Below are 15,957 nucleotides of genomic sequence, written 5' to 3' on the forward strand. Positions count from 1 at the left end.
CTTCAGACTAATGTACCTACCTGCACCAGTAGAACAAAGCTGCACTTCACATTTTCCTATTTTCCAAAGGGCAGTCCAATTTAGGAAAGAAAAATGTCAATTCAAGCCCCAAAAATATTTTCTAGTGGCCTAGATCAGGTAGAAGTTCCTCCATGGACAGGGCAAAGACACACACACAAGGCATTTACACTGAGCTTTGGAAAGCAGTCCTATTGAACTAGGTCTTGCCAGTATTTAGAAGCAAGTGTACCCTCACCAAATACTACAGTTGGCCACAGCTACACTAAAGTTTGTCAATTTGAGACCACACTCTGAGGATGAAAGTCACCTTGTGCTGATGCTGAACACAAGACATACGCAGTAATCAAAAGCCTGCCTGGAAGAGGTAGCAGGAACCATAACAACAGAGAAATCTTGTGCTGGGCCTCAGGACAAAGCAAGTTTCACATGACACACAAGTCATGGTGTGCTAAGGTGGACATCAAAATTGCAAGTAAAGTTCCCACCCCACCTGCTAGCCTGCTTTTCCTCTGTACTCAACACTCACTGTGGTGCCAGGTGGAGTATTGAGTAGGTGAGGATCAGGCCCCAGTTGTGCAACTTAAAGCCCTTCAACAACAGAGAGAGCATGGTTTAAAACATACGTATCATTGTCTTCATCTTCTAGAAGCAGCTTCTCAATGGGCAGTGTGCCGATTACTCGTCTGGCATCCTCCAGCTCCTGAGGGGCTGGTTCAGGAATGGAGATGGGCAAGGGCACAAACTGTGGCCCAGGAAGCGTGGAAGAAGCTGGCTGGTACTGCAAAGTGGAGGCTGGCAGTGCAGAGAGGGGCTGTGCCCATGGGAAGTATGTGAGAGGTGGCTGCTGATCCGTCACCTCCAGCTGAGGCACTACAGCAGGAGTGGTGCTTCGGGGCTATTAAAATAGAAGAGAAATAAACCAAAATAAAACAATTGGCTAGGTGGGGCAGGGGGAGGACACAAAACAACAGACTAAGGATGCTCAGATGCTCAGTCTCACTTTTAACATCCCTTTTCCTGTCTCTCTGGGTAAAGCGTTACACTGAGTGTGACAGTTTTCCCACGCTGGCTCCTGTGAGAGCGGTGGCTGTGGGTGTCCCAGGTGCTTGCTGGCAGTAGCTCACACTGGCAGGTTCCCTCTAGCTTTCTGTTCCCACTCTGCTGAAAATGGCCTTCTTTGACAGTCTCTCTTGCAAGGTGAGTGCATGGGCAAAAGAACTTTGCTGCCAGAAGGCTGAAGGCACCTTATTTCAGTCTCTGCAACAGTCCATCCTGACCAGTGCATCAGACAACACAGAGCCACATTTGAAACGATAGCCCTTCCTCACCAGTGAAGGCCACGGAACAAAGCCATGGGCCTTTGCTGATTCGCTGTGTTAGTTTCAGCAGCTGAACTGAAACATGAGAAGGAAAATAAGCTGCTTGAGTTCAACTGAAACAGAATTCTCCACCCTTCTCCTCTAAAGAAGAACAAATCATCTCAAGTCGGCCAAACAGATTTTGTCCGGCTTGAAACCAAATATTCTGCTATGTTTATGTGCTATTTTGGTCTTGCTCTTTCATCTTTAAATAGTATTTTTCAAGAAATTTATTGCCAAGTCATTTTTCCTGCTTCATCCAGTGCAGGTGTTTCCTAGAATCACGTTTACTTTTTTTTTTTTTTAAAGCTTGGAATTAAATAGGGAAGAACCCCCTGGATACTGCTCAGATCTCAGGATGGACTGTGTCCTGAGTACTTGTCCAGACAACAGCATTTGTTGGCTATAATGTGCATCCACTCAGTGAACTACTTTAATTAAAGTTGGAAGTGATGTAACAGTAAATGTAACATTCCCCATTCTTATCCTTGAGCTGCAAACAGTGTTCTCCTACAGTAAGTAACTGTTCATAGATTTGACTCGGAGTAATGGCAGTCCTGCTGCTGACTTGATAAGAGGTGACTCATTTCCCAGGACAACAGCAAAGAACAATGTATGTGTTCATAATATGGAAAGTCTGGAGGAGTGCAGAGAGCTGTCTAATTTCAGTGTAATCACAAGTTTCTGTTCTGCTCAAACACTAATGTCCAGCACAGTGCAGACAGGGCCAGTGCTAGAACAACTATGTGTCATGGAATCAAAGACACCCAACATTATTGTAAGTAAATACATTATATTAATTATATCCGGTACTCCCTGTGTGTCTTGCTGGAAGGTGGGGAATTTGCTGTCATTTATATCTAGGTATTTTTGACTTACTGCAAAATTGGTGATCAGCGGTTGAGAAGTATAAGTCAGAACAGATGAAGGTCCAACCAGTGTGTAACTGGGACACATAGGCTGAACATACATATCTGCTGTGTATGGACAGCTGACTGCTTCATGGGACACGTAATCAGGGTAAGTGGTCCACTGAGTTAAAGGCTGTAAGGATGTGGGAGAGGGCTGGGAAATCCAGCCAGAACAGAGAGCTCCTTCATCTGTGACAGGCAATGCAGAGGCAGCAACATCCATATCAATGCAAGGCTGGCCTAAAAAACAGGAGAGGATTAAAGCCCAGTTCAGCACAGCCTTCCCTGCAGAAGGGCTGAGAAACACTTAGAAAGTCAGGGAAACATTACCCATTGGTGAATAGGAAGGAAGCGGCTGATGGGGCAAAACAACCTAGAAGAGAGAAGAAAAATATCTAGGGATTAAGACCATAAGCATTAAGTTCAACCCCCTCTGAGAAGCACTGAGGGACAGAGCATATTAACTATTATTTGCTGATTATCAGCTACTACTTCAATGTCAATGCCTGAATGACCCCACTTGCTTCTGCAGCAGGGCCAGGAGAACTGAGCCTGGCATCCAGTACGCGTAACCTCAGTCCCCTTCATGGGCCTAGCCAAAGTCCATGTGTCCCTTCAGCTCAAGTGAGCCTTAAAAAGTATTTAAACCTTGTGTTGCAGAGGGAATTCCTCTTCAGAGGGGAGCCAGTTAATCTGCTTCCTCTTTGGAGGACAGATAGAGGTAGGCTGAAAATAAGAAGCAGATAGCTAAGGGTGGCTCTTGCTGATCCCTTTTTGTGCTCTCGAACAAACTGCTTAACTTCCAAGCCACTTTCTGTTCCTAGGAGTAAGATCCTGCCAAGTATAAAGCACTTTCAACCCTTCCTTTAAGTCAATGGTGATTGAAGGTGCTCAGCACCCTAAAGGCGCTCCACCTAATATCAAGTATTTAATGGTATCGCCAGGTAACATGAGGTTGCACTGCCTTCAAAATGCTTTAGAGATGCAAAGATTTCTTTCATTGCCGAGGTATTGCCAGCTGGTGCCAGGGCTGGTCAATTATTTAGCTACTGAGGAAGGATTTTCTGACTGTTTGTTTTTTCTCCTACCGTTGTAGCTGCCGCTGCACTGGCATTATGAACATTCCCCCGTTTCCTTTTCAGTAGCTCCTTCACTGGCTCTTTGACACGGACACCTTGATAGGGTCGAGGCTGCGGCTGCTGTTCTGCAGCAGAAGCTGAGGAAAAAAAAAAAATGCAGGTGACATTTATTTTCCTTCCCTGCCATTTGCACTGAGCCAAAATCCCCATGGCAGCCTGCTTGTCTGCAGGCTGTACTAGTCAACACAGCTGGAATATGGACTCATAAATATTTTCTTCCTTATCTAATGAAGTCTTTTGGCCCAAATGTGACATCAGACAGCATAGGCCTTCTTTCTACCTTTGCTGCTTAGATGCTGTGATCACACAGATGGATCATGAGAACAACTTAACCTAAAATAAGTATGCTTGCAATTCCCTCCAGCTGTTAAATAGCTGCAGCAATACTGAGAAACTCAGGTCCTTTTTTTTTGTGAAAGAGCTTTCATATATAGTTTATAGCACAAGAGCTTGCACAGCCAGGATGATCTGGAAGCCAGAGCCAGTGGTTTCCTTGCCATGCTGGCAGGTGTTTTTATGGTCTGCAGAAGCTGTGTCCTACCAGGCACAGGGTGTAATGAACATGTTATGTAGAATAAATAGGCATATTGCTCCAGACATTTATGAAAGCCAGGGAGGATGTAGTACAAAGAAAAGGGGTTGCTGCTGTTATGCAGAGGATAATACAATGGCTATCAACAGATCTCCACCTCCCTATAGGGATATATTTTATACATGTGCAAAATGAGAGTAGTAGCAGTGAGCCACACACCCTGAAGGGAGGTGAAAAAGGGCATCCCCTCTTCAAAACTTACCAACTAGGTAGATAAAAAAAAAAATAAAATAGAAACAAGCAACAAACAAATGCTGGATTTCCTCAAATTGTCTCTAGACTAGACCTTGCTTTCTGCTACCTTCGATGAGGTTTTGGAGTATAAATTGTGATTTCTAATTTTTTTTTTTAATTTTCTCCTTAATCCCTGACCCTGAAATTCTGTTTTCTTTAGGCTTCTGACAAAAATAGCATGTTTATTTTATTCCTCCTGACTTAACTTGTGTGTATCTGCTTTATGTTGCTTCAGTGCCACTGATCTACACCTGAAGGACAAATCAGACTGAGTATATCCAACAGGCACAGAATACAGATTGGCGAGTAGTTATCTAGTTGCTGGACAGGTAGATAATAAAAAATAGAGATTAGATATTCAAGAGAAATATAGTATATTCTGTACTTAGACACAAGTTATCAATGCAACACAAATGAGAAAAGCATTCTCATTAGGAAGGCCATTTAACTCATCACTAGTTTGACATGCACACCTCAGAGTTTTTGAGAACAGGCTGGTATACATAAGTGCCATCCTGGACTAGCGTCACACTTCTGTTCCAAACAGAGCTTTGCTCATAACCTGGTCGGGAGGTTTATAACTCAGTGAGCTGGGACACGACACAGCTTTGCAGACAGTTATACTGAGAACACATCTCAGAGCTTATACCCATAAACTCTGATCCATTTTGAAAAGTAAAGCTTACGGCCAGCCATAAAGGCCTATCACAAAGCCTTGCAACAAGTGAAAGTAGCGGAAGCACAGTTCTTCATAAGCCGATAGTATCAACTCGTATTTTCCATGAAGTATTTGGAAGCAATTGATAGCAGAAGGAAACCATAGGATATCAAAGCTCAGGGAGGCCCGGTATTTGTAAAGCCACTGATAGCAGTAATTTTTTACTGCACTTTGATTTGTAAATATGCTAATTGATAAGTTTCCATTTCTAAAGACCACAACTGACCTTTGGTTTTATGAAGTACAAGTGGATATCCAGCTCAAATCTTAAACTTAAAATATTATTCTGCTCAGGAAGGATTTATTTAGATTTACATTCTGTGCTTCACATCACAGGAGATGAATTGTTTACTTCTGATCATCTCTCCCAGTTACATGCAATTATATGCACACTGACATGTTTCTGTTACACCTTTGGAGGGATAGAAAAACTAGGTCTAAACACAGACTTTGTAAGTCAACCTCAAAAAATGTTTAACAGACACATTTCTGCTTTAATTTCTTTAAAAAAAAAATGAAATGCTACTTTCCCTTCAACTTTGTTCTACCGTTAACTCTTTCTGATTCCGTACATATCATTTAATCATGAAATCTTGATCAACCATTATAAATACTTTTAGAACCAGACAGCACTACATTTATAAGTTGAACTGTTGTCTTTGTTACCTTTGTGCATGTTGCACCTTTGCTTTAATATAATAGCTGAAGAAAAGATGCTTTTTCAGCATTTCCCTGATCTATATTTGCTTTCTGTGGACATTCTTTGTGGGACTTTAAATTGGGTTACATGCATTCTCATTAATCCCATGGCTTTGGAAATGCAGTTAACAGTGCTAGTTAAGGTCCCTCTAATTCTGCATACAAGCATCCACAAGCACTTTTAATACAGTTCACATTTTACTTTTTAAATTTAATTGGTATTAATTTATCTGACTGCAAACAATAGACACTGCTAAGAAGTGCTGTGGTATGAACTGTACCCAGAACTCTGAAAAAGAGCTGAATACTAGACAGGAGGTCTGAAATAAAGACCATCATAGAGGTGCTTGCTTGGTCTTATAAGAGATCTATTTACATTTGGAAATTATTTATTTGTACCTTACTGAAAAGCTCTTCAGAGGCAGACATTGCTGCAGTTGTTTATGCTGCATGAAAACATCAACTTTGCCAAAGCAAATATGAGCTCTGCTATAGACTGTGTGAGAGGCAGAACTGTATTTCTTGGGTAGCATCTTATCCCTGGGTGATCACACCAGTTTCAAAGGACCTCATTGCAGAACCAGGGTGGGGAAGGATAGCAGTTTCTGGGTCCAGGTTTGGGGGATGGGAAAGAAGAAATTTACTGTAAAAGCTGACAAATATACCTATTCAGAGTTTCCGGTGTAAGCAAGTAACCAAAAAAAAAAAAAAAAAAGGAAAGAAAGAAAGAAAAAAAAAAAAACACCAAAGTCTGCACAACATATTTCAGTTCCCCCAAGCTGACCTCCAGAAATAAAAATAATGCTAGCACAGCTGCTTTTCCACTGTTCTAGTGTATACGGTCTGAGTATTACGAATGAACCACAGCAAAATGACTTTTGGGTTCAGTGTATAATTCCTCATAAAGCAAAAGAAATATGATCATTTAAAAATAAAAGCATTTGAGAAATAATTACAATTAAAATATCCCTGTAGAGGAAGTACCTGGATTTAGTAGTCTCCAACTCCTTATACTAGGGTAGTCTTAATAAACTATGAAGCCTGCCTTGGACTGAGTTTCACTTATATTTTTATTTACGTCACGAGCTGCAAATGCACCAAGGTCTGCATGCCCAAATTCCATTCAAACAAATAAAAGGAACAGCAATGCATGTGCTCCAGTGCTCAAGTGCCCACAGTGTTCCAGCTTGTCTCATACAACTCAAGGACAAGAGAACAGCCATATGCTGTTCCTTAATAGGCGCTAGATCTTGATTTGCAACTGCTTTCTGAAGTTGGACCAGTATGAAGCATCAGAAAACAAAAAAGAAGAGCAGGAAGCTACTCCAACCAGTAGGAAACTTTGCAATAGTTTCTACACGTAACTATATTTTAGCTCATTGCAATGCTTTTGTGAGGCTGCCTTCCAAATCCATGGTGTGTGTATATGCTCAGGTTCCTTTCATCAATGTTATCACTTATGGTGTTTGTTGAATGTCGACAAAAGCCTAGCACAAACCTTGAAGACTTCTGAGTAATCTTTCAAAGTGGCTGGATAACACAAGAGCTAATGAAAAGGTACCAAATGCAGCAGTCTCACTAGATCTAAGTATCAAGTGACAACAGAAGAAAGCCCGTCGCGATGTTTGATTCCAAACTGCTCTGCAACTCAGGCTGAGAGTGTCCAAACTGCACAGACAAGGTTGAAAGTTACTAATTTCAGCGGACCCTGGATGAAGATTTGTCACTGTTATTAAGAAGTAAGTCTATTTTAAAAACACTGTATCTGCATATAGATACTGTACTGACAGAAATCTAGGGATGACAAAAATATCCATGAAATGCTGCTCTGAGTAAAAGATCAGACAGGGAAAGCATGTCAAGACATTGCCAAACAATTAAATGAAGCAACTTCAAAATACATCTGCCTCTACGTTTTTATTTAACCATTGCCGAAAATGGAGGGAAGATAATGGCAAAACAGCTGTTGGAAGACTGCAAGTATTGAAGCATGACAAGTTTCAGATCACTAAACTTCATATTAGCACCAGTGGCCTTCACACACACACGAACTGCAGACCAGTTTAAACGTTCATCCTTTCAAACAAGTCAGAACCATTTCCCATTAGGCCAATTTTCAGTTTGAAATACACTACTAATCTTTAAGAGTTTGCACGACTACCTGCCTGCAACAGCAAACGACACACTTGTCACTGTTTTCAGAAGATTTACTGTTTCTTTGCTCACACACTGACATGTGATAAGCTTATCAATTGATCAGCTTTAACAGTGTAAATATTTTTCTCTTCTCTTCTTTCATCTCCAGTATAATAAAAAATCAAAAAGAAACCCAATAGAAAACTTTTTCTTATTTACAGTAATACCAAAAAGCAAACAGTAACTCTTGAATAACAAGTAAAATTTAGACTTCAATTAACAAACTAGTGAGTTTCTGGCTTGGATATTGAAGACCAAATTACATTAGGCAGCTGCTGACATTTTTATCATACACAGTGAACTTTGGCTAATAAAAAGAAAAAGTGGCTTAGCTTTGTATACACTAATGGATGCTTAGACTCTAATCAAAATATTTTTACAGTAAGACATCAATGCCCATTTATCAAGGGACTAAGTATTTCATCATCGTTGTCTGCATTTTACATTGACTTCAAATACAGAACCCTTCCATTTTTTTTTTTTTTTTTAAGTATTCAAGCTAGTAATATTATTTTGGGTTTGTTGCTACTTTGGAAATGAAACACGTGATCAGACCTGACATCAGAACTGAAACGGCTTTTGTGATATTGATAATGTTCCACAGTACATCATGGATCACTGTGAAAAGCACTTTGATAAAATGTAGCCCTTAGCAGCCAGGCAGGCAATCCTTTGTACAAGAATTAGTTAATAAACTCCCCTTGTATTTACATGCAGCCTACCTAACCATTTATAGCAGTGGGTCAGCAAGGAAAGACAAGGAAATCTAAGTCCAATTCTTAGCTCTGCCAAGATCCCTGTACAAAGTTAAGGGTAGGATCCCTCAATCAGTAGATCTCCAAAATTATTTGGCTGCCCAATTACAAGTGCTTTCATTGAACTGTCAAAAGCACTTTTCAGTGGTTTTAGAAATCCCTGCAAAGGAGGTTCTGCAGTACTTAGGTAGTTAGATTCCCCTTGAAAACTCAGAACTTTACAAATCCATACAATCAGGAGAAAAACAGTCCTTATTCCTTTTGGCTTTCTTGTGTGCGTACCGCTCTTACGACAACAATCTGCCAGTCCCCCACAGGGGTAGTTAGGTGGTGCTGGAAAGGTAATCCAACTGCAGCCATTCTCGTGGCAACAGCCAGGGCTTGGGTGCTTTCACTCTAATCACAACACCAGTACCTATTTATGCAAGGCAGTAAATAGTGTAATATTTGTTCATGTCTCTGTGCTCCCTCAAGCATAGCCGCCCAGCTGGGAGGCTTAAAATGCATTGCAGAATGAGGGTTCCCCAGTCATGACCAGAGATGATGAGAGTAGTCCTTATTTGCTAGCTAATTACAGTCTCCCTCAATATGTTCCTAAGTGAAAAAAAACAGAGTGATCCTTCTTTGTCTCTGCTTTGTGATAAGTTCAAGGGAGGAAAACAAAGCACTGAAATTCATTTAACTGTCCAAGATCCCATGTAACATGACAGGGAGTCACTCAGGAGAGAGATTCTTCATTTCAACTTCATCCCTAGCCCTCAGCATCCTCCAGGGTGTGTCCCCTTTTCAGCTGATTCAACTGATCGGTCCAAAGTGAAACACTCTTAAGTGACCCATCTGCAATTTATGTCCTTGGAAGCAAAAATCAGTTATTTCTACCAAGATCCATCTTAGCAAGCTGTGTTGGTGGTAACAGGCTTAGGTGGCTACTAAGTACCAGGTCGCTTGTACCTAGTCTAAATTGACTAATACAGATTTGACTAATACATTTTTCTGGCTGGCGTCGAGAATGAAAAACCTGCCATACTGTGCCCAGACACAAAATCATGTGTACAGCATTGCAAATAAATCATGAAACAACTCAGAAAACATTTATCTGTATTCCATTTGGCTATTGCTTGCTTCATTATCTTGTCAATAGCCTTTCCATCTGAAATGATACGTCTGAAGGCCCCAGGTTTGCATGTCAAGGCCCTTTTAAAGGACTGAACACGCAGCTCTTTTTCTGTATCTGACACATCCCAAATCTCCTTTGAAGTGTTACCATTATTTTTTTATAGACAACCCTGACAAGGAAAATTGGACTGGAGTGGATTATTGTCTATACTGTTTGTCGCACTATGAGTGGGTATTTCAACAAAGACTTAGGTAAGTGCAAAGCACTAAGCGAACATCTGGGCAGAGAATCTGCTCTACAATAAACAGAAGAACTCAGAGCATGAGCCGAAGAGTCGAGTGATGGTTCATTGCTCAGCATAAGGAAATGAACTTGGGAGGGTTCTGAGCATAATTAAATCAATAGACTAAATATTTCACTTGCTTACCAACAACTCAATACAGTATTTGACTAGGTCTCTTTTACATAGCACTGTAAATAACAAAGTCAGTGAAACATATTAGTTCGAAGGTAGTGTATTTCAGAATTATGCCCAGTATCTTTCTTTTCAGATATTTATCTGCAGTTAGAAGATTGTCAAGAATCAAATTACCCTCGGATTCTAGCAGATTCACATGTCGCTGTACCCTGCCTGTGCTGTTCTTGGGGTCATGGTATGCTTTTGACTATAATCCTTTTAAAAAAAGGTCTCCCTCACACCTCCAGATGATCTAAATGAGTGTAAGTCAGGAGAGCACTGTATAGAACCTACGCTCTGTTCCAACACAAGGAAAGTTTGCAGATTGGCAACCAAAACGTTACCTTTATATTTTTCCACATGGATATAAACAAAATCAAAGAGAGATGTGAAGACACTTGAGAAACAACATGAAAGGCTGGCTAGCTATCCCTGTTGCTTTAATTATTCTAACAAAAAAACCCAAAAAAAAACCAAAAAAAAAGGCTTCCATGTGCCATATAACAGTTGGATGCATCGGCCATGTAGCGGTGAGGGCTACTAAAAATTATCTGTTTCAGAACAAGTGAACCCCTATTACAAAGGGGAAGCTGAGACATACAGAAAGTGTCTTAACCATAAGTCTCACCCGCATGTCCTAATTCCTCCCAGCCCATAATACTCTTTCCATTTTAGTAATGCAAGCTTTCCATTTAATTGCTTATGTGGTCATTCATAGAGCCTGACACCTGCTTTGTAAAGCATGGATGGGCTCAACTTTCATACTATCCATCTTTCCCAGTGGGGTTTTACCAAAATCAAAATTCACAAGGTGCAGCATATTGCAGTTTCACCTCTCAGTCTCATTAGTTGATACTTTCAGAAAGGCTGTATAGAGCCCCACATCTGTTGTGGGCAGAAAAGACTTTAAGCACTTAAAAAGCATTTGGGAAGAGGATTTCAAAGGTGCAAATTCACATATCTCAGTTGCATGGGAATCCAAGCAGTCAGTGGAACAACTAAATACCTGCATGTCTGCCTTATGTGTAGAAGTCCCATTGGACTGCATCAGGAGTTGAGTGTCCAAAGCATTTTGATCTAGCCAAAAGCACCATCTAAATGTGAAACTCTTGCAGAATTTCAACCTGCTTGCATACCCTCTCATAACAGAAAGCATTTGCGTGAAAGGTACGCTCATTTTGTTTTCAAAATACAATGTGAGGTAACTATCTGCATAAAAGACATGAAAGAGGAAAGTAGCTGGTGTTGCCCATTAGAAATTTCCCATCCCTGAAGGGTTGCTGGGCTGCAAAACAGACCTGCTTCCACGCAGCAGAATCCTGCCAAAAGCTGGGAAGCCCCGGCCAGTCACTTTGCTTCTGCCGTGGGAGGGGATGCTTTCAGGCTGAGACACTCTCTGGGGTTTTGCTGAGCGGAAGCTCTGGGCCCCACTCCTGCAAAGAAGTGCACTGTGCCGTGACCCTGAGGGAACGATTTCCAGTGCGCAGGGCCAGCCATGCGAAGCTCCCTGGAGGACAGAGCCTCTGACTGTAGCAGCTGAGGGCAAGGTCTGTTAGTTTTCCTTCTGTTCCTGCAGGACTTTCTACAGAAGGGTCCCCTGAAGAAGTGGGAAACTGCTCTTCAGAAGGTGCTCATGAGAAATACCCTCTGGTGAGGTCACACCTATTTAAATGAGTTCTTGTGTCACTCCTGGGCTTTCAATTTGGGAGAGTGTGTTGTTCTTTGATCATTTTTGTTGTTGTGGGGTTTTATTTTTGTAGCTGGGGAAAACATATGGAAATGACAGCATTCTTTCTGAAATCTCTTACTTTGCTAAAAACCAATTTTAATCCAAGTCAAGGCATCCTGATGGAAGTGGTTGCCAGGACTTCTATTCAATCTCCTTTCACACAGCTATAGATAGAACAAAAATTTCTGCCTCTGCCTTCGCATTCAAGCTGGCACTGTGCTTGACCAAAAGTGCAAATGCAGCTCCAACTGGGGAACCAACTCTACCAGTACGGCAGGAATGCCTTAGCATCAAGCATGCCCTTTGCTTCCTCCAGCAACATAATGATACATAACCTACTCATATCCCCATATTCCCTAGTCATCCTGCTGTTTAACTTGTTTGACTTAAGTCAATTTTTAAGTTTGACTTAATAATTGTCTTGGTTTTTTTTAATCCAGTCTCCTCCAGGAAGCACGTCCATACTATGAAATTTGCAAAGAAACCTTAGGAAATTAGATGCCTGACTCCAGTTGGCTTTCGCTGGCACTTCAGTTTGCGCATCCATTTCTTTTCCTTCTGGCTCAGTTATTGCAGCACCCCTGCTGTCTCTAACAGATGCCAAGTGGGATAAAGGTCTCTTTGACATGTGCCCCAGTACATGGTTTTGTGCCGCTCTGGACTAGTTACTCTATAATACAGCAGCTTAGACCACAGGGAAGTCATTTACCTGCCGGGTGAGAAATGTCAAACCCTGGCATCCGTTCCTAGGAGTGCATGGCTAGGTGTCAGCCTAGGTCTCATCTACCTGCCTGTCTGATAGCACAGTAGCACAGGTGTGAAAAACAGAACAGTTGCTCTTTTCACAGTTAGAGCCATCTGTTTCTACACTGAACACAGGATGCTTTGTCCTGTACCTGGGCAAAACCTTCACGCATCCCTGAGAAGCTCCCCACAGTCTTACTGCCCATCTATCAAGGACGCTGTTCTGACAGAATACCCAAGTAACTCATTTTGCTTTTAATTGTACTGAAACTCTCTGCATGGCAGAGGAGAGCTGCTCCTATTTCCTAGGTAGAGAGCAGAGCAGAGCAGGAGTTTTATGCTCTCACATTAGCCAGGGCTCATGCAAGCACACATCAAGTTCCCTGGTCACCCACATTGCCTCTGCATCAATTTATACTTTAAAGCAAGCCAATAGCTTGCATGTAAGCACTGGGACATCCATGTGATCACAGGTGGTTTGAAATAGATGGTGCAGGAAACTTGAGGCCACAGCTGGTCACACTAACAGGAAATATAGGTGCACCAGAGACACTAAATGAAGACTCACAGAGATACTGAGAAGTCTAACTTCCACTGAAGCCTTTGGGACCTGGCTCCTGAATTCCTGTACTGACCTGAGCAATTTACCTACAGTTGCACAGGGGGTCTCCAGTTGAGCAGGCAATTGCACCCGAGCTGCCTGCATCCCAGTTATCAGAATACTCTTCCTGTCTACCTTCAAAGCAAAGCACATAATTCATTACTGTAATGGTACAGAAAAGAAGCAGGGTTAATAAGATAACAGTTCCATGTTGGAAAAAGGAACCCTAACCATGCAGTGGCACAGAAGACAAAGACAGCAAATGCCAACAGTGAGCACAGACTCGGCCACGCAGCCACCTACAGGAATTTCCCCTGGGCCTGTGTCTCAGTAAACATAATGCCAGGCCGCTCCTAGCAACCAGCCCAGGAGTTGGAGAGAAGTCTGGCCACTCCACCAGCTGCTTTGTCTGACCAGTGTGAAAAGGACTTCCTCAGCAATAGAAGTCAAATCAAGGCAGTCACTATGTCTCACACAGGCTTTCAAAACAGCCAGGAAGCACTGGTGTAACAGGAGATTCAAGTCTTGAGAAGCTCAGGGGCACAGATGGACAGGCAGATATTGGCCAGAAATTGTCTTGTCTAGAAACTGTCAACAGGGAATGGCTGACATCAAGAGACAGGTTTTGATCTCTTCTCATGCAGGCTTCTAAGTCTTGCTTACCTTTGAAAGCACTGCACACGTCGATGAAAAAAATGCAAAGGAAAAATACAGTTATCAATTTTGTTCTACCTAAAGCATCAGGTTGTTAGTATTGCTTTGTCGTTGCAGAAAAAAAACCTGCAAACAAACCACTAATGAACTTTTGAGATGGTTGATTAGAATCTAATTGACTTGCAGTACGCTCCACATCATATACCTACTGATTCTGAAAACAGCGCAAGATGAAGGAGGAAACAAGGTGTGTTGCCATAGTGCTCCCGCTTGCTGCTTAAGACTTGTCAGACAAATTGAAGCACGATTGAATAAGGCGGCAGAGCTTCTTGGTAGAGGATGTTACAGTTCACAATATAATTTCACAAATATACATTTGAGCTTCCAAAGTGTTCATCTGAGAAAAAGCAGGAGAAATATGTAACAGAGAAAATGGATTTAACTGCTAATAAGCTCAGAAAGGCATATGCATAGTAAACCAATCTCTGAACAACCTTACAAGCTATTATATAAGGAAGATTAATATTAGTTCCATATCAGATAAGTCACTGACAAATGTTTAAGAACTTCACTTCTTCCATTCAGGCATATTGTACTATTCCAGGTTAATGGAACAGTGAAATGCAAAGGATGGAAGCACTTACAAAAATGAGCATTACCTACAGATCCACACAGTGAGAATGAAAATTTTGCAAGAAGTAAACACCTACCTGTATTACGATCAGTAAACTATTCAAGCAAAGGTGGGCCAAGAGGAGTGAAATTATCTCGAAAACAAGAAAATTGATTTCCTGTAAAGTCATAACTGTCCTGCCCTCATCTTCGTTGTTCCTTATCTTTTTTATTAGTTGAAAAAAGTACATATCAAAAAAGGCACAGAAATACGATTTCTCACAGGTTTCACTTTTAAAAAGGAAAATTTTCTGGTATGTAACCACTGTAACCTTTGATATAATACCTGCATCCTGTTATTGTTTTTATGAATCATAGTCTTCCACTTGATTCATAGTGATGAATGCCAACAAAGCAGCAATGCCGCCGTGTGTTAATATCCCTGCTGGAAAATTAGCATCATGCCTTATCATTTGCCTCTCTTGAGCTGTGCATCTCTTCATGAGTAGTGTTTCCCATGCTATGCTACTGCTTACTTATTCATTACAGCCTTCAACTTTTATCGCAGTTATGAAAAACAAATCAGAGCTCACTTACATTTTTGCCAGTGCATATTCCGTGTCAGGATGGAGTCTTTTTTTCTCCTTGATGAAGATAGCTTGGCTTTTTAATAGCTAAAGTGTGTTTGACTTCTTTACGGGGATGTGACAACTGACTGTCAGGATGTTTCTTTCAGCTTTTTAAAAGCCCTATGTTCCCGCTGAACTCTGTGATGTCATCACATCCTCCAACCACAACCACTTCTATATTTTCCCTTGCTCTATGTTGTTCTTCATGATTCTAAACAGTTCCTTCAAGAGCAGAGAATGCTGGAAGATATTATGCACAAAAAGACACTCGATATCACCAAAACATATTTAAGCAAACAATCAAACCTGGAACCTGCCACTCACAGGGCTTTTACCATAGATTTGCAAAAATAGGTCAAAAGGTTGTACAGTAGAAAAAACACTAGGGTCTTTTAGTAAGATTTTGACCTCCTGTGGCACTAAGGATGGTCTTGTTTCACATAAGACAGCATTCTGCTGCTTCAGATGGCATAACTATTGGCTTTGTACACTTCAGCTAAACTGAACTAGCCCACACGCTATGTCTGCCTGGCCCTTTAAACGCACAACACTTAAAATACAAAACTTGAGCGTTTGCTCCTGCCTTATGAGAATCTCAACTCCCTTGGGCCACTAAATTTAAACTTATGAGGAAACACCTGTAAACACTTCAAGCCTCATTAAACGAGGACGTCCTTCATTTAAAAAAGAAACCCTTTTTTTCTGTTTTGTTTTTATCGAAATACAACAGTTCCTACTAGAGAAGAGATGGCCCTTCCAAAATAGCTTGCAAAGCCAAAGGAAGGCTGAGA

At 41.3% G+C, this 15,957-nt stretch overlaps 1 protein-coding gene across 1 annotated transcript; it reads right to left on the reverse strand.

The window, feature by feature from the left end:
- Nucleotides 1–601: 601 nt before the first annotated feature.
- POU2AF1 (POU class 2 homeobox associating factor 1) lies at nucleotides 602–15,200 on the reverse strand. Its single transcript, XM_010127985.2, has 5 exons — nucleotides 15,135–15,200; nucleotides 3,379–3,506; nucleotides 2,621–2,663; nucleotides 2,259–2,530; nucleotides 602–916 (listed from the first exon to the last, which is right to left on the reverse strand). Exons 1-5 carry the CDS (start codon nucleotides 15,148–15,150, stop codon nucleotides 602–604), a joined length of 774 nt encoding a protein of 257 aa, XP_010126287.2. The 5' UTR covers nucleotides 15,151–15,200.
- Nucleotides 15,201–15,957: the final 757 nt, after the last annotated feature.

Source organism: Chlamydotis macqueenii, chromosome 24 (genome assembly GCF_036417535.1).
Source record: "Chlamydotis macqueenii isolate bChlMac1 chromosome 24, bChlMac1.mat, whole genome shotgun sequence".
Lineage (NCBI taxonomy): Eukaryota > Metazoa > Chordata > Aves > Otidiformes > Otididae > Chlamydotis > Chlamydotis macqueenii.